Source organism: Vulpes lagopus, chromosome 10 (assembly GCF_018345385.1).
Source record: "Vulpes lagopus strain Blue_001 chromosome 10, ASM1834538v1, whole genome shotgun sequence".
Lineage (NCBI taxonomy): Eukaryota > Metazoa > Chordata > Mammalia > Carnivora > Canidae > Vulpes > Vulpes lagopus.
In genome coordinates, this window is record NC_054833.1 from 26,091,689 (window position 1) to 26,109,810 (window position 18,122).

General features: G+C 43.3%; 1 protein-coding gene across 2 annotated transcripts in view; it reads left to right on the forward strand.

The window, feature by feature from the left end:
• SPIDR (scaffold protein involved in DNA repair) overlaps positions 1-18,122 on the forward strand; it is a 436,460-nt gene that overhangs the window by 389,911 nt on the left and 28,427 nt on the right. For both annotated transcript variants that reach the window (XM_041770165.1, XM_041770164.1), the window contains exons 12-14: positions 12,169-12,256; positions 13,166-13,309; positions 13,402-13,461. In XM_041770165.1, the coding sequence (XP_041626099.1) occupies positions 12,169-12,256; positions 13,166-13,309; positions 13,402-13,461 (292 nt within the window). The remainder of the gene's footprint in view (positions 1-12,168; positions 12,257-13,165; positions 13,310-13,401; positions 13,462-18,122) is intronic.

Below are 18,122 nucleotides of genomic sequence, written 5' to 3' on the forward strand. Positions count from 1 at the left end.
CCTTACCAACTGCAGACTGCCTCTCCTGCGGCATAGGCTTAGAATTGCCAGTTTCACAACAGGGCCCTAACATTACTTCCTGCCCCAATAGTTGGGGAATAAATGCTGTACCTCTGTGTTTCCAGCACCATACTTTTCTCCCCAAAGCTATTCCTGCAATAGTACAGATTGATTTATTAAGTAGATTGGAGCCCACTCACTTGGTTAAAGGGTGTTTTCTTTTCCTCTTTATTATTTGACATGCCATTGTAAGTTATTCTTAAGAGTATGTGAAGGGAGGCTACTTGATATGTGAAGTAATGATAGTAGACTATAAGGCAAGGTTTTTTTCAAGTATCAGCACACTTGTAATAATACTTGGTAAAAAAAAAAAAACATGTATCGAAAAATATGGGCTTGACAGATTTTGTGTGGAAATGTGGGTGTTCCTGCCTCCACACTGGTGAGTGAGTAGATCATGTGACACTTTCGAAATAAATACCATCTGGGGCATGGGAAAGACTTAGAACTCTGCAGACTTCCAGGTAGCAACACGTTGCAGGAATTCCTTATTTCCCGAGAAACAGCAGAGTATGTGTGTGATTTCCTGCTAAGGTAGAACAGAAACTTGCAAAGAACTTGTTCTATATACAGTTGTGCAGGTTAGTATTTCTCTATCTCAAATCTTGAAAGAGTTGAGATTAAGGAGAACATTTCTTAATAAAAGTGGTAGATATCTTGTAAACTGTGAGGCTTTCCAGAGTTACAGATTTATCTTACATAATTATATAGTTTAATTAGTGATTAAAAGAATAGTGCAAAAAATAAAAATAAAAATAAAAATAAAAAAATAAAAAAAAAAAGAATAGTGCAAAAGGCTTGATTTCAGGTGTGTATTTAATTTACTTTTTCCAGTTTCTCCAACTACAGTTTAAAAAGTACTTTCCTTAAACTGTGGACTAGCCGTGGAACATGTTATTCCCCACATCTATAAGGTATTTGTGGGATATTCTCAGTAGAGAAATGTCTGTGGTCAGAATGCCTGATTTGATGCCTTTGCTGGCCACTCAGCCTTGTGGGAGGGCTGTCTCTGCGGGGGGCTGGGGGTTACAGGGCTGTGTGAGTACAGGTGTACAGGGGCCCAGGTCCAGCTCGCGGTGTCCTCATGGCGAGCACGGCCATCCTAGCAGTGTGCAGTCTGTTGTTTTCAGTATCTCTCTCATCACCAAAGAAGATTTAAATCTGAAATCACTCTTTGAAATTTAGCCATCAATCAGAAGCGCCTGTTCTGAAAGCTGTCCGTGTCTTTATGCAGATGTTTATATAAACTCAGGTGAAAGTGATGTATTTTTCTTAGTATTCGTGTTCTCCTTAGTTTTTGCAAGCCCTGGGCATCAGCACACATACAGCCCTTATCTTAGAGTTCAGAGCAGGCCTGTGCAGGGCCATGGAGTCGTCCCCAGGGGTCAGCAGCATGCCTGGCTCACCTGGGGTGTAGGATACCCACAGGGGAACGTGGAGCTAGTGTCCCACGTCCTGCCTGTCTTCACTTAGAAAAAGGAAGAACAGGCATTATAAAAGAAGGGCGTTAAGGGTTGTCTGGCTTTCCCCAGCCCCTCTCTCCTCTTTTCTCTCAGCCTTTGTACTACTTACTAGGTCTCATGTAAGCTTTCCAGCAAAGATGACAGCATCACTATTTGATTGCAGAAGTCCCCAACCTTTGCTAGTCTAAAAGCTTTGATATTCCTTTGGGTGAGAACTTCTAGGAAAGGGAAGAAAGATGATGTTTGTAGCAAAATCATTAAGCAGAGCTAAAGAGAGTATAACACCGGACTTATTTCAGATCAAGGTTGGAGGTCTGTTTGCTGGAGATCCTTAAGTTAGTTATACTTTTTAAATAAGAGCTTTATTGAGATTCAGTTTACATACCATAAGCTTACCTTCTAAAAGTATACAATTCCGTAGTTTTTATAATCACAAAGTGTGTGATCATCATCACTGTCTAATTTCAGAACATTTTCATCACCCCAAAAAGAAACCCCATACCCATTAGCAGTTGCTTCCTATCCTCCCCAGCCCCTGACAAACACTAATCTGCTTTCTGTCTCTGTTCATTTGCTTATACTGAACACGTCACATAAATGAAACCGTATGGTCTGTGGTCTTTTATGCGTGGCTTTTGCGCTTAGCATCATGTTTTTGAGGTTCGTCAAAACCTCAAAGTTGTGGCATGTCACGGTACCCCCATTCCTTTTTATGGCTGCCTGATACTCCATTATATGGATTTACCAGAGTTCTTTATGTGTTCATCAGTTGATGGACATTTGGATTGTTGCCACTTGCTGACTATCGTGAATAATATAGTAACTTCTGGGAACACTCCTATACAATTTTTGCATGGACATAAGTGCTCAGTTCTCTAGGGTGGATTCCTAGGATCAGGATTGCTGGGTCACTACTAAACTGTTTTTGAAAGCGACCGCCCCAGGTTACCTTCTCACCAGCATAAGGATACATTTTTCAATCACTGGTTATCTAATCTTATTAGGATCTCAAGGTCCATGGCTCCTATCAATTTGTTAAGGATCTCCCGGGCCATCTAGGGATGTCTTCTCTAGTAGACCAACTCTTTTTGAAGGAAGTATATTTCAGTATCATGACAGAAGCTTATTTAATTCTGAATTCTCTTTTGAGTGTAATGAAGATGAGATAATTGAAGAGAATTGAGGAGAGTCAAAGAGAACTGAAAGATTCTCACATGGCAGTGTTGTGAGACACGAGACAGCCAGCCTCCTGAGCGCAGGTGTGCTCAGTGCCCCCATGTGGGTGTGACGCGTGAGGTGCACTGATGCCGCGATGGTGGAGGGAGTGCATGTGGTCAGGCACGCTGTGCTTACTGCACCACCCAGCCCCTTCCCAGGCTTACTTTCTGGTGCCACATGGAGAGGCACCCAGCGTACTGGCACCTGATGTCACACATAGCAAGTTGCCTCAGTGCTTCCGTTTGAGAACTTTTCATGAATAAGCTGATTTCAGATGGCAGTAGGCCTTGGGAGGAGAGAATAAGGTGGGGTTTAGGTAGCAGCCACTTGAGACTGATGGTGAAGACCCTTTGTGTGTCCCCCAGACAGCCTACTGTCCTGAAGGGGTGCAGGTCCCACGCGCGCACTCCCCGTGGCTGCCGTGTGCATCCCACGTGGTGGTGACGTGCTGTGGGCTCCTGGGCACAGCTCTCCTGCCCAGATCAGTGCTCTGAACACCCCGGGGCCACTCCGGCTGCATAGTCAGCCTAGCCTGTGAGACAGCGAAGGCACATCCCTAAGGAGCCTTCCTCTGTAAGCTCCATGATGATTGACAGTCCCTCTAAAGAAACATGTGACAAAGGCCACTAGTGAATCTTTTTTTAGACTGTGTTCACTTGGGTCTAGGAGATAGGAACTGATGCTCTAACATTTCCTTCTTTGAGCATTCTCACCTGTACCACATAAATGTAGCTGGCCTTGGAAAGATGGCCCGTGCAATGTGACTACACTCCTGCCTTTCTTTGAAGAGAGGGGTCATGTTGTTCCCTTGCCCCCACACCCGTAACAATACATTGCTGATGCTGTTGCTGCTGACTATTCTTTCTCATTTAGCTACTTTAAAAAAATGTCCTTCTATGACTGCTTTATTCTTTAGTTTTACTTTTTTTCTCTCCCATTCAAGTGTACCCTCCCCTCTGCCCAGTGGAGAAATACCTTGGGAATGAGACTAGTGTCCTCGGGTGTGTGTGCACACATCCCTCCCACCGACCTCTCCAGCACCACCTTCCCAGGCCAGGCCAAGGGGCTCTGCCTGTGAGGTGAGGGTATGGCCAGCTGCTCTCCAGACAGCTCTGCTGGGGCCCTCCGATTACCTTTCTGACTGCCAGGATCTCCTCAGGGGTTGTGATGCCCGTGCTATACTGAATAATAGAGAACTTTGACCCACATGATACCTGGCAAGAGAAGGTTTTAAAAATGTCACCAGATCCCAGTGAAGTGGTTTGATATGGAGTTGGCTTCAGTCTCTTGCCTGCTGGTTGTGGCCCCTGGAACCTCTGTATTCCCCCGTGGCATGGTGTGGGTGTAGCATGGACCCTTTGTAGGAGGTACCTACGCTGCAAGAAAGGGAGCCAGCCCTGCAAGATTACAGGCACCAGGCCATGGGCAGTGAAGGCCTCTGAAGAAATGCTTTCTTGTTACCTAAGTCTAAACTACCATGTGTTAATAGAGAGGGTAACCTTGAACAAGTCCATTGATTTGCTGTGATTCCGTTCTATACAAACAGGGTTGTAATGAAACGATATATATAAAATTCTTAAAACAGTCCTTGGCCCAGGTCACCTGGGGGGCTCAGCAGTAGAGCGTCTGCCTGCGGCCCATGACGTGACCCCGGGGTCCCAGGATCGAGTCCCACATCAGGCTCCCCGCAGGGAGCCTGCTTCTCCCTCTGCCTGTGTCTCTGCCTCTCTCTGTGTCTCTATTAATAGATAAATAAAATCTTAAAAAAAAAAAAAAACAGTCCTTGGACCATAATAAAATTACCAAGTAATCATTAGTAGCTATTATTATTATTATGCTTATATCTGGATTTTCAAGAGGGAATACCTTCCTAGAAAAGAGAATTTGTTGCCTTTCTAGGATTCCCAGAGTGGTTTTGAACACCTACAAGTAAGACTTCTCAGCCTATTCTCACACCTATATTCTTGCACAAATATTAACAATGATTCTTGCAGGAATAGTCTCAAGACTGCTTCACCTTTGCTGTTCTCTGACAGGCATTCACAGTGGGAGTGCAGGCAGTTCCTAAAGGCAGGCCCCCTCCCCAGGGTGAGCTAGTGTGCACCTCCCTCACTGCTCCCAGCCCCAGGAGGACACCTTCCTCGGGATCCCCATAGGTCTTTCTGCCAATTGGCCTACCTCTGGAACTACTATATTCTTGTTGAATGTTGGACCACAAGAAAGTATAAAACGATGAGAATTATTGTGTTGATCTAATTTTAGATCAACAGAGTGGAAAGTTATTTTTACAACTGAAAAAAATATTCCTAAGTTGAGCACTATTAGTAATGATTCAGGAATAAGGAAGATATTATTTCTTAGATTGTACTAGGATTATATCCAAACATAAAACTTACTAGAAATTCATGAAACCTCTGTCTTCTTTTATTATTTATTATTATTTTTTAGCCTGTTGTCTTCTGATAGGTAGGAGTTCAAGCACATAGAGCCAGTGCTATGTAAAGAAAGGTGTGCAGCCTCTGTCTTGTAACGGCAGGTGGCCATCATCCAGCACATAGAGGGAGACCAGCATGGAAGGGAAAGTGGCGGAGTCAGTCTTGGCAACATTAAGATTTAAAGAAGAGTAGGGGATTCCTGGGTGGCTCAGCGGTTTAGCACCTGCCTTAGGCCCAGGGCATGATTCTGGAGACGTGGGATCGAGGTCCCACATCAGGCTCCCTGCATGGAGCCTGCTTCTCCCTCTGCCTGTGTCTCTGCCTCTCTGTCTCTCTGTCTCTCTCCCTGTCTCTCATGAATAAATAAATAAAATCTTAAAAAAAAAAAAAAAGATTTAAAGAAGAGACCATTTCTTGGTCACAGAAGCCCTTTATACTCTTCAAAGTTAATGAGAACCCAGGAGATTTTTTTAAATGTTGGTTATGTTGATTAATACTTACCATATTTGAAATTAAAACTGAAAAAAAGTAAATATTTTTGAGTTCACCTAAAAATCCAAATAATAAACCCATTAAATAATCACATAAGTAGCATTTTATGAACTATTTTCTAAAACAAAACCACGTTAGTGAGAAGAGTGGTGCTGTTTTATGTTTTGCTGACCTCTTTAATGTCTGGACCAATAGAAGACAGTGAGGTATAACTGTTGTAGTATCATGCCTCCTTTGGCCTCTGGAAAACTCACTGTGCACTTGTGAGAAAGGAATTTAAGGTTTTAGAAAACAGTTCTGGCCTTGTGGGCTACCTGAAAAGGTGTCAGAGACCTCCAGGGCTCACCAAGTGAGCCCCACTTTGAGACACATAGATCTCAAGTATTCCATTTTTCAGATCATCTTTCTTGCAGAGTTTTGAGCACTACTATAATAGTAGGTATGGAGAAAGTACCAACTACAATGGCAAATTTTAGGAACATTTAATATCCAAAATATATCCTTGATTTAAAAAAAAAAAAATCTGAGTATGAACTCACTCAGTGGACCAGGTTGCCTCCTTACATGTTGCCTTCCTATTATAGTTGACATCACCACTGTGGTTTAAATTCCCTGGAGCAAATTCCACTCTACCCACACCCAAAAGAAAGTGGTTTAGGCAGTCTTAAATTACCCAGTGAAGACTTGAGAGTAGTAGTTAGATAATACAATATCAGATGGGGAAAATAGCCCCTAAAATAACTAAGAAAACAGGCCCAGCAAGCAGGTAATGTCAGTTAACAATCTAGTATGCAGAGGGGAAACTTACCACCTTTGCCTTCTTCCAGTGGGCTGGAGGCCTTGAATGTCTTAGGTTCCCTTACTTGGAGTAGATGGTTTTCCAAATGGTATTAATAATCATCTACCAGTCAAGATAAATAAGATTGGATATGATGAGACCAGAGGAAGTCAATCATTTGTTGTACCAAAGAATCTATAAAATTTGTGTAAAAATATATAAATTTAGCATTGTTTCAAATAGCAAGGAGGCTGGAACCCCATTTCCTTCCTCATCTATTTGTATATATTTCTGACATTCCTCTTTGATATTTTCCCCAGTCACACTCCTTACTCTCACAGCCTCCTTTCCAGTGCCTACCTTGCTGCCCCAGGACTGACCCCAGTCTTCCATAACTGATCATATGACCAAGAGCACCATGAGTCAGAGGCCAGAGAGTGGCCTTTCTCAGCCACAATTTCTCTAAGTGGATGTACTCATTTGATGTTCTCTGAGCATGCACAGCTTACTCATTTCCATGCACCATTGTTGTCCTCCAGTGGGGCACCCTGACTTTTACTAACCCCAGGAGAGACACCTGAGTGGTGACACCATTTCAGACTCATGCCAAATTTGTGAGACATTTTCTGGAGATGCCCTCAAGTTGGTCTCCTCTCCCTGAAACTCTTGTTAGAAGGAAAGGAAGAGTTGAAACCCATTTTTTTTTTTAAGATTTTATTTATTTACTTGAGAGAGAGAGTGAGAGACAGAACATGAGCAGGGGCAGACAGAGAAAGAGAAGCAGGCTCCCAGCTGAGCAGGGAGCCCAACATAAGACTCCAGCCCAGGACCTGGGGTCATGACCTGAGCCAAAGGCAGGCGATTAACTAAGCCACTCAGGCGTCCTGAGTTGAAAACCATTTTAAAGGAAATCTTGGATCCCACATCCTGCTTGTGCTGTTGGTTACAGGAGTAAGTGTCTTTGAAAAGAGTATACTTTGCATTTATGAGTACTTAGTAGTTGTCTCACTAGCTTACTCTATGCTAGTACTTCACACACCCAGACTATTTACCAGAAAGTGAGTGCAGCTACACAGGATCTCTCTACTATCTTTGCAACTTTTTGTGAATCTATAGCTAGTTCAAAAAAAAAATCAGGATCCCTGGGTGGCACAGCGGTTTGGCGCCTGCCTTTGGCCCAGGGCGCGATCCTGGAGACCCGGGATCGAATCCCACGTTGGGCTCCCGGTGCATGGAGCCTGCTTCTCCCTCTGCCTGTTTCTCTGCCTCTCTCTCTCTCTCTCTCTCTCTCTCTCTCTCTGTGTGTGTGACTATCATAAATTTTTTTAAAAAATTTTTTTAAAAATCAAATGAATTACTGATTAAATAGTCAAAAAAAATCTAACAGTTAAATATCTATGAATTAAATGATAGTACTTTTAGGGGACTTTATTTGAAAGTATCTGAAACTACCTGTAACAGCAATAGCATTTGCCATGTAGCCCACACTCAGGCACAAAAGGTACATTCTTTCTAGTCTCCCACAACCTGGAACCTGTCTGCAGCCCCATGGCTCCGGGGGGTGCGGGGGGGTGGGTGTCACAGCTAGGCTCTGACCAGACCTGTGTAGGAATAAAGAGGATCTTCTCTTCACTCAAGACACTTCTCTCCAGTGGTTACCACTGTTGTAACAGAGCCCTAGATTTTTGGTTTTCAAAATAGATAATAAAAGTAATATATGTTCTTGTTAAAATTTCAGTGTCCAAAAGGCACAGAGGTGAATGTAGGGAAAAAACACTTAAGAGTTCTTTTATAAATCCTTCCAGATACAAAGTTTCATGTTTCCAAAATTTAAAAAATGTATGTATTTAACTTACAAACAAAATTGGATTTATAACCACACACATTGTTGGGCATGTAAAAGGGCACAGCACTGTGTAAAACAGTTGGGCAGTTCCTCAAAAGGTTAAACACAGAATTACTGTATGACCCAGCAAAATGATTCCTAGGTTACCTACCCAAGAGAATTGAAAATGCATGCCCACACAGAAAGTTTGTACTTGGATGTTTGTAGCAGCAGTTTTCACAACACCTGGGAAGTTGAAAAAAACCAAATGTCCATGCGCCGATGAATGGATAATAAAATGTCATTTATCCATACCATGGAATATTATTCAGCCAAAAAAGGAATGCAGTACTGGCACATCCCATAACATGGATGAACCTTAAAAAAAAGTATGCCAAGTCAAAGAAGCCAAACACAAAAGACTGCATCTTATATTAGTCCATTTATTTACAATGTCCATAAAAACAGCAAGATCAGTAGCAAGAGTGACTGCTGGTGGGCACAGCAGGGATGTATCTAGAGGGTATTGGCATGTAAAGTAGTGGATTCTGAAAGTAGTGATGAAAGTTGCCCAAGTCTATGAACACAACTAAAAACTAGTGCACTATACACTTGAAAAGGATGAAGTTTTCGTTTGTGCCATATCTCAATTTTAAAAATTGGGTTTATACCACCTTCTGTGTTCCTATGGTGCAGTGAAGAGTTTGGGGTGTTCGTATTGCTTCACATCTCACACAGAAGGGAGTATGCCCCTTTTCATGAACTATCAACAGTCCCCAGAGACCCCAATCAAAATACTAGATACTCATTTTTGTGGCAACTAATATTTTTTTGTTGTGGTAAAATATAGATAGCAAAATGTCAGTGTGCACTTTGGTAAATATAATTTTAACGTGTGCATGTCTTCCCATTTAAAAAGTTCATGTTACCAGAAACAAAACTATAGCTATAGAAGCTTTATAATTTTCTGAGATGTGGTGCAGGTTTTTCTGCAGATTTACTCCATGCAGTCTATAAATTAAGATATATCCTAAGAAATGTATTTATTCTAGCAAAATGACATTTTCAAATTTTTTAATCATAGTATAAGCATAATGACTTTATATATCCTTTTCTCCCCTTTATTTTATTTATTTTTAAGATTTTTAAGATTTATTTATTCATGAGAGACACAGAGAGACGCAGAGACACAGGCAGAGGGAGAAGCAGGCTCGGCTCCCTGCGGGGAGCCGGATGCGGGACTCAATCCCAGGACCCTCGGGTCATAACCTGAACCACCCAGGCGTCCCTTGACCCCTCTAGTTTAATTAAACGTTTATTTTATAAACTTTCTAAAAAGTGAAAATACAAACTTTTGGTGCCTCTACCCTGTTGGACAGCTTGTTTGTTGTTTAAATATATTTTAAAGGGATGGCTTTTTAGAAAGAATGAGTTTCCTATGCCACAAAGTGAAACCTTATGCAAAAATGAATGGTAAGGAATGAACCGAAGTGGGAGGAACAGTACAGGTGACCTGTGCCGACAGTTAGCCCGACGTGCGCCCAGGTCAGGCCAGAGTCCTCTTGAGGAATGTGCACTGCCCGGGACGGAGGCTCTAGTTCACAGAGCAGCGGCCAGCTGAATCATACCTATTTTTCCAAACAGAAGAGAAGCTGATTTTTAATAAGGGTCATAAGCTTTTTATTTTATGCATAGCGATCCTGTGCAGAAGCTACATTGAAATGCAGCAGCCGTGCAAACTTTTTAAATTAGCCGTCAACATCCTCGAAATAAGCATCATCAAATTCTAACAGAGCTTGTGTCCGGCTCGGTTGGCAGCAGAGCACTTCTCAGGGAAGACGCCAGGGAGCACTGATTTCTTGGGATGTTAATAGCCCTTACGCCAAAAAGGGTTTCATGGTCATAAATTGGAGACCCCTCCGTGCGTCCAGGTTTCACCTGTGTCCTTTGCACAAGGTTTTCCAGAGGCCGCCACTTGGGTCCGCCGAGCGCAGAGCCCCGTGGGCCCCGTGGGCCCAACTCTCCGGGCTGCGCGCTGGGAGGCCCCCCAGGACCTCGGCCCGAAGCCGCAGCACGTGTGACCTGGTCACCGCTTCCCTCCTGTGACGCGGCAGCTGCTACCAAGCTCCCCCGATTTCTGAGGCGAGGAGACGGGAGGGCCAGGAATCGGCGACCGTCTTACGGGGTCGCCTCTGCTGCAGACAGGAAGCCAGCGTACCCGAGGCGCTGGCCGACCTCCACCGTGACCGCGGTGACCTCCTCGGTGACTCTGCGGTGACCTCCGCCGTGACCTCCGCGGTGACTCTGCAGTAACTCTGCGGTGACCTCTGCTGTGACCTCCGCGTTGACTCTGTGGTGACCTCCGTGGTCACCTCCATGGTGACTCTGCAGTGACCTCCGCGGTGACCCCCACGGTGACTCTGCGGTGACCTCCGTGGTGACTGCGGGCACACACGGTGCAGACAAGGGCGCCGGGGGAAGGAGGCCCAGAGGCCCACCCGGTCCCTCGGTCGAGGAGGGCGCTGAGAGGTCCCACGAGCTCAGCCCCGAACCTGCCCGGCGGCCCTCCCCGACCTCGGCCAGCCCCTGGTCACAGCCCTGTGACCGCTCACACAGCGGCAGCAGGACACTGTCACTCGGCAGTCCTTTTTGAGCATGTGATTCCCTGCCCTTGCTTATTTTTGTGCTTGGTTTTGACCCAGAACCTGAAAATTCGCAGTTAAGATATTAAGCTAGTGTCACGGCCGCGCCCTGCACGGGCTTTTTCTATGGTAATTGGTGTGAGAAACCAGAGGAGGTGGGAGGTGCCTGAGTCTTGTCCGGATATGTGATTTTCAGGTTCTGAGTTGTTCAGGTTTGTAAACTGCCAGATCCTAACCACCTAAAACAGTATTTGCTATCAAACACTGGAATAAATAAGAATATGTCACATTAATTGTTAAGGACACAAGCTTTTTAAAGAGTAAACAATAGCTATTGACATTGTGACACAGCAGAATCTAAGAAGCCTTTGTGAAATCTGCGTGTGCATGTGTGTGTATCCGCACATACTCATACATACAGCAACTAAAACAGGAGGTTTTTTTTATTGTGGTAAAACGTACATAACACAAAATTTTCTACCTTAACCATTTTTAGTGTCATCGAGTGCATTCACACTATTGTGTGTCCATCACAGCATCCATCCCTAGAATGTCTCCACCTTCCCAAACCAGAAAACACTAGCTGCCCACTTCCCATTCCCTCGGCCCCTGGCAATCACCATTCTACTCTGCTTCTATGAGTTTAACTGCTGTAGGAGCTCCATGAATGGAATCATAAAATATTTGTCCTTTTGTGTCTGGCTATATTCTTTATTTTAGATAACTCGATAAATTGGTGATTTGTCTTACTTTGTAACACATACCTGTTTTGGAAAAATGATAGGAGACACACAGAAGCCAAAGGAAGAAAGTAAATATCCTGCCTGAGCTCTCCTCAGACACCCACTAAAATCATTTTTATGTCTTTCAGTCTCCTTTTCCTTTGGCTTATTACATGTAGGTACGTGCATAGAGAAAGACGTTGTAAGTTGTTGCCTGCTTTTCCTGTAGCGAGGTATCAGAAACATTTTCCCATGTGTTTAAATATTTTCTATATAACCATTTCAATGGCTGATTAATACTTCATTGGGGAGATGTATCATAATTTGATGAACAATCGCCTTCCTGTTCTCGGGCAGTTTCAGAGGCCTGTCTGTCTGTGTGACACTGTCTTCACCATCTGAATCACCGTGCTCCCCGAATGGCATCTCCTTGACATTAGGGATGGTGTTGTCAAGCAAACCTGCATATGCCCAGATCATAAAGCGGCACTTAAGTGATGAATACTATCGTACAACATCGTTTATTTTTCCAGGACAGCGGGGCTTTTCAGTTTGATCGATACCATGTGGCCCCCAGTGATGCCTCTAAAAGCACCTGGCCGTGGCCAAACCTGTGAAGAGGTAAGCCGGCATCTGAGGAACCTCCCCTGGGCACCACCTGCTCTGTGCCAGCTGCTGAGCCAGCCCCACCCCCAGTCCACGTCCCTGAAAAGGGAGGGTTCAGTGACTGAGCCAGGAGGACCGAGATTCACACTTGCTCACTTCCCTCCAAAGTCCGAGCTCTGGCTGCTTTCTCTGCCGCTGCCGCAGTCCATTCTCCTTGAGGTTAATCTATGGCAGAGTTTTTAAACCACAACCTTGCATGTCATCGCAACAATCAGCATCTTAGGCTCGTACTAAATAAGACACAGGATGTTTTCCCCACCACCTCCCAATCACTATTAGAACCAACATTCAATTACCAATTAGAGCACAGACTCACATGACCTAGCAAATAAACTGTGGATATTCATTCAACCACCAGGTGAGCCAGGGATTTCCCTTTTCCTGCTGCATCACATTGTTTATGGTAGTTGCTCGCATGTATTTAAACCGACTGATCAAAATGTGTCCCTTCTCCACCCTGAGTTTTATCCAGTGGCTGACTGGGGGCCGTCTTGTTAGTGTGGTAGCTGACTCCCCAGCAGACCGCTCAAACTATGACTGTACCATGCAAGACCAGGAAAATAGTTGTCAAAAGTGCCCATTTCTAGATTATTTAGGGGGAAGAAGTTTCTAAATGGTGTTTTCAAATATACTCTGAAGAATGAATTTTTTTAATGAAGTCTTAAATCCACAGTAAATTCAAAAAGTATAAAAGTTATATGCTTGTTCCCAGTGATAAACAATATAGTCTATTTCTTCTACAACCTTCCAGAGAAATAGAATGCATCTGTGAGTAAATATCTATGTATTAAAGAGTAGATTTTAAGTGTATTTGAATGTTTTACTAACATATTCACATTCTACCTTTGCCTTCATTTTAAACAGGTAAAAACCCATGTGCCTCCTCCTAGCTTCTGTTACATCCTCAGTGCTCATCCCAGTGTGGGACAAATTGATATAATTGAAGGAGACTCTATTTCTAAGCTTTACCAGCCTCCAGTTCCCCACTTCTTAAGAGAAATTCTCCAGGTAACATCTGTGTTTCTAACAGGGTTTTTAATTATTTTTACTGTATTTGTGTGCTTTGTGTGATGTTCTCACCATCTTCGTTGCCTTTCCAGACTGATGATCTTAGTACCCGTTGCACTTTCTACGCCAGAGTAATTTATCAGAGACCACAGGTAATCATTTCCTCTGCCTTTCTCTTTCTGATAATGTATTATAAAGTCATTAAAGGAATAGCCTCTCATAGAAATTAGTGGGGTGCTGAAACAGAAAAGCATTTTAAAAGTCCATTTATGCATGCTCCGTGCTGAGGCAATGAATCCATTCCTTGTGCAGGTGCAGCCTGCCAGCCACTGTGGTAAGTCCTGGGTATGGAACAGTCTATGCATAGGTCATCCGAAAGGTTCTTAGCCCAGCACTGTGAGTTCCTTTCTGGCACAAGTTGCAGAAAGGAAAGAAAGGAGGTGGAGGAAGGAATCTCTGGACTGAGCTTAGTCCCTTTCAGAACTGATCAACAGCTCTGAGCCATCAACAGGGGAGGCAAGCGCTGCAGCTCCTGGGAGGCCTTGGCAGTGCTGGAGAGCTGCAGCCTGGAAGAGCTGCTTGTCTGCTGCCATCCCACACGACGGATCAGCAAGAAGCAGACGAGAGCTGCTTTTGGCAAGCTGAGCATATGCCATAAGTTCTGCAAGAAAGAAACCCCTGGTTGCCCTTAACTCCAAGAGGAGCATCCCTGCAAATCTGTCACCGGAGGATACTGAACATCCCAACGTTCAACCCTCGTTTTCCTTTTCTCCATTCACCTTTTAGTCATTTGACAATGAACTGGTACCTCTCCTGAGGAATAAGAGAGCGATTGTCAGTCACAGTGCTTCCCGTGGGCCACCCCAGAATTTGACTCAACAGGCAGGGGGACAGGCCCTCCGTGAGGATGAGGTCCAGGCACCTGATGGTCTCTTACCTTCCAGCCCTGAAGTGAACTGAAGGCTGACTGCAAACTCCCCCGCCCGCCATCTGCATGACGCTCAGTATGTTAAGACATGCTTGGCATCTGGCACGTTCCTATTATTCTAACACACATTCCAGATCGTAGGGCTGTGCCATCAGGCAGTGGTTCACTACGCAGCTACCATATACTCTGCAGATAGAATAGTGTCCTAAGGGGCAATATACCACGAGTTCCTGCCCACAGAGCCTCACCTGCTCACAGCCCCAGCTGGTAGCAGAGGTGGAAAGTAAAAAAAACAGGTGTCAGATACACCATAGCCAAGTCTCAACAATAGAGCAGCCCCAGTGGAGTGGAGCCCTAAGACAGAGAAAGACAGACTGCAGGTCGTCTGCCTCACTTGGATGAGGGAACCCTGCCTTGTGGCTGGTTGAAAACCCTAATACCCTTCTGTTCTAAGTTTTCTGCCAAGAAATATGCTTCCAGTGCCATAGGTGCAGCCTGCCCGCAGCTCTGGGGTTCAGTGGGTGTATGTACCAAAGAATTGGTGGTACTTAGGGAGTAGAAGATTGGAACCCAATGGAACAGATGCCTCAATGCACTAAAATTCTCTACCTCCTGTATGCTGCTTTTGTGGGACAGAGAATCACCAGAAACTAATAACTTCCTTGGGGAGAAATGGAAATAAGCTAATTCCTAGGGCCACTGTGTGGTCAGGTCAATCACCTATGTATTCTACAGGGTCAGTTGACTTTAAGAGTGGCACGACGCCTGGGGGGCTCAGATGGTGGAGAGACTGCCTTCAACTGAGGCCCTGATCTCCCGGTCCTGGAATCGCGTCACACATTGGTCTCCCTTCAAGGAGCCTGCTTCTCCCTCTGCCTGTGTCTCTGCCTCTCTGTGTGTCTCTCATGAATAAATAAATAAAATCTATAAAAATAATTGACACAATGAGTCACTGCAAGAACCTGAGTTCTCAAAGAAGATTCAGTTGTATTTCCATTATACAAATGGCTAGGTCATGCAAGGCAAAAACGTATTTTCTTGTATTTAACTTTTTCTTTAAGATTTTATTTTTAAGTAATTTCTACACCCAACCTGGGGCTCTGTCTTACAACCCCAAGATCAAGAGTCACATGCTCTACCAACTGGGCCAGCCAGGCACCCCCTTAAATTTTATTTTGAATAAAATTATTCTAACTTTTTAGATTCATAGGAATTACAGATTCACAGTAGACTGCAAAGAAATATATGGTATCTCCCGTACATCCTCCCCCATCCTAATACCCCATGTCTACACAGCCACTATACAACACCCAAACAAGCCCTGATCTGGTGTTATCATTATAATTATGTTATTTCATGATCATTACACAAATGGAACCATGCAATATAAGTGTTGTTTCCTAGGCCAGTTGCACAAACTACCAAAAACTAGATGTGTAAAACAACAGAAATTTGTCATTTCACACTTCTGGGAGCTAGAAGTCTAAAATCAAGGTGTCAGCAGGGCTGTGCTGTCTGTGACAGCTGTGGGAAAATTCTTGCGTCTTCCAGCTTTTCGCGTTTGCCAGCAATCCTTGACCTTCCTCGGCTCTGTATACACACTGCCCTAGGCACATGGCCATCTTCATCCTGTGTGTCTTCATGTGATCTTCCCTCTGTGCCTATCAGTGTCCAAGTTTCATTTTTTTATAGGAACAACAGTCATATTGTTGAACATAGGGCCTGCTGTAATGATTTCATCTTGACTTGGTTAAATTTGTAAAGACCTTATTTCCAAATTAGTTCACATTCCAAGGTACTAGAGTTAGGACTTCAATGGATCTTTTTGGAGGAACACAGTTCAACCTATAACAGCTCCTTTGGGAGCTATTTGGTGGTGGTGGTGGTGGTGGTGGTGGTGGTGGTGGTTTTCAACTAATGAAATTCTCTAGAGATTCATCCAGAGAACTAATGATGTTAAACGTCCTTTTGTATGTTTATTTGTCATCTGTATCTTTGGTGAGAGGTGTATTCCTGTGTTTTGCCCATTTTCTGTTTGGATTATTTCTTTGTTTACTGGTGAATTTTGAAAGTTCTTTACTCTGTATACAGAGTCTTTGTCAGATATGTATTTTACAAATATTTCTCAGGGTCTGTACTTTTTCTCTTCGTCCTTTCAACAGGGATTTTATTTTATTTTATTTTTTGCTTATTTATTTATTTATTTATTTTTATGATAGTCACAGAGAGAGAGAGAGGCAGAGACACAGGCAGAGGGAGAAGCAGGCTCCATGCACCGGGCGGGAGCCTGACGTGGGACTCGATCCCGGGTCTCCAGGATCGTGCCCTGAGCCAAAGGCAGGCGCCAAACTGCTGCACCACCCAGGGATCCCTTTTCAACAGGGATTATGCAGAACACAGTTTTTCATTTTTATGCAGTCAAATCTATTAACTTTCCATCTTATAGATTATGCGTTTGTCATAAAGTTTAAGGCACTCAAAGCTTTTTGCCTATCTAGGTCCCAAAGTTTATCTTTTATGTTCTTTTCTAGAAGATTTGTAATTTGACATTTGGGTCCATGCTGTATTTTGAGTTGGTTTTTGTATAAATTGTGTAGTTTAGGTCAAGGTTCCCCCCCCTTTTTTTTTTTTCTATGAATGTCTGGTTGTTCCAGCAACCAGATAGGCTATCCTTCCTCCATTGAATTGCTTTTGCAACTTTGTCAAAATTAATTGGGCATTTTTGTGGGGAAGAGATTTATTTTTAATAAAATTTTAGCAATTGTATTGGTATCACTGCTTTGAATTAATTGGTTATTTGTGTCTTTTTACAGAGGATATTATTTGTTACGGGTTGTGTTCATAACCCCAATGGTAAAGATAATTCAATAGCTAATTTCAAAAGAAACTAGTCCATTTGGCTCATCAAGAGATTTAAAAGGAGATAGTAAGCCAAATCCAAGGTATTTAGAAAGAGTATCTAAAATCTTTGAAGATTGTCAGAAAAACTCCCAACTGCATGTAATCTTGTAGAACTTTGCCCTTCCTGGAATATACCATTTTTTAAAATGTGATTTTGCTAATTGTTCCTCCAAAATCATTTATACCTCTACAGTCCAATACAGTATCATGCACTGCACTTAGTTATCATCTCTCTTTCTTCTTCAAATGGAGTATTTCTGCATCTTTGTGTATCTTCTGTGACCTTGACAGTTTTTAAGAATAGAGACCAATGCTTAAATAGGATATCTCTCCATTTAGATTTGCTAGATATCATCCTTGTCAGGAATACCACATAAAAATACTGTCTTCATATCAGAAGGCACACAGTTGATTTGTCCCAGCCCTGTGATATTTTATCAATTAATTAAGATGGTATTTTCTAATATGCTCAACCTCACTCACCATCAGGGAAATACAAGGGTTTCCCAGGCAAATCGTTGGCCCCATTTGGATCTACTGAATCCTAAACCCTGACCAAGGGGAAAGGGCAAAATGCCATTAAAATGAACTTTAGGGATCCCTGGGTGGCGCAGCGGTTTAGCGCCTGCCTTTGGCCCAGGGCGCGATCCTGGAGACCCGGGATTGAATCCCACGTCGGGCTCCCGGTGCATGGAGCCTGCTTCTCCCTCTGCCTATGTCTCTGCCTGTCTCTCTCTGAGTGTGTGACTATCATAAATATATAAAAATTTTAAAAAAAAAGAAAAAAATAAAATAAAATGAACTTTAAAAGGCATTACAACTTTTACAGATAAAATTATAATGAAAAATAAAGAATAAAAGAAAGATGATTACTAGAGTTAAGATGACACAGTAGTATGGGGACACTGACTTTGCCTCATTCTTGAAACAACATCCAACTACTTTGAACAATCAGGAATACAATCTGAGGATTAAGAAAACAAT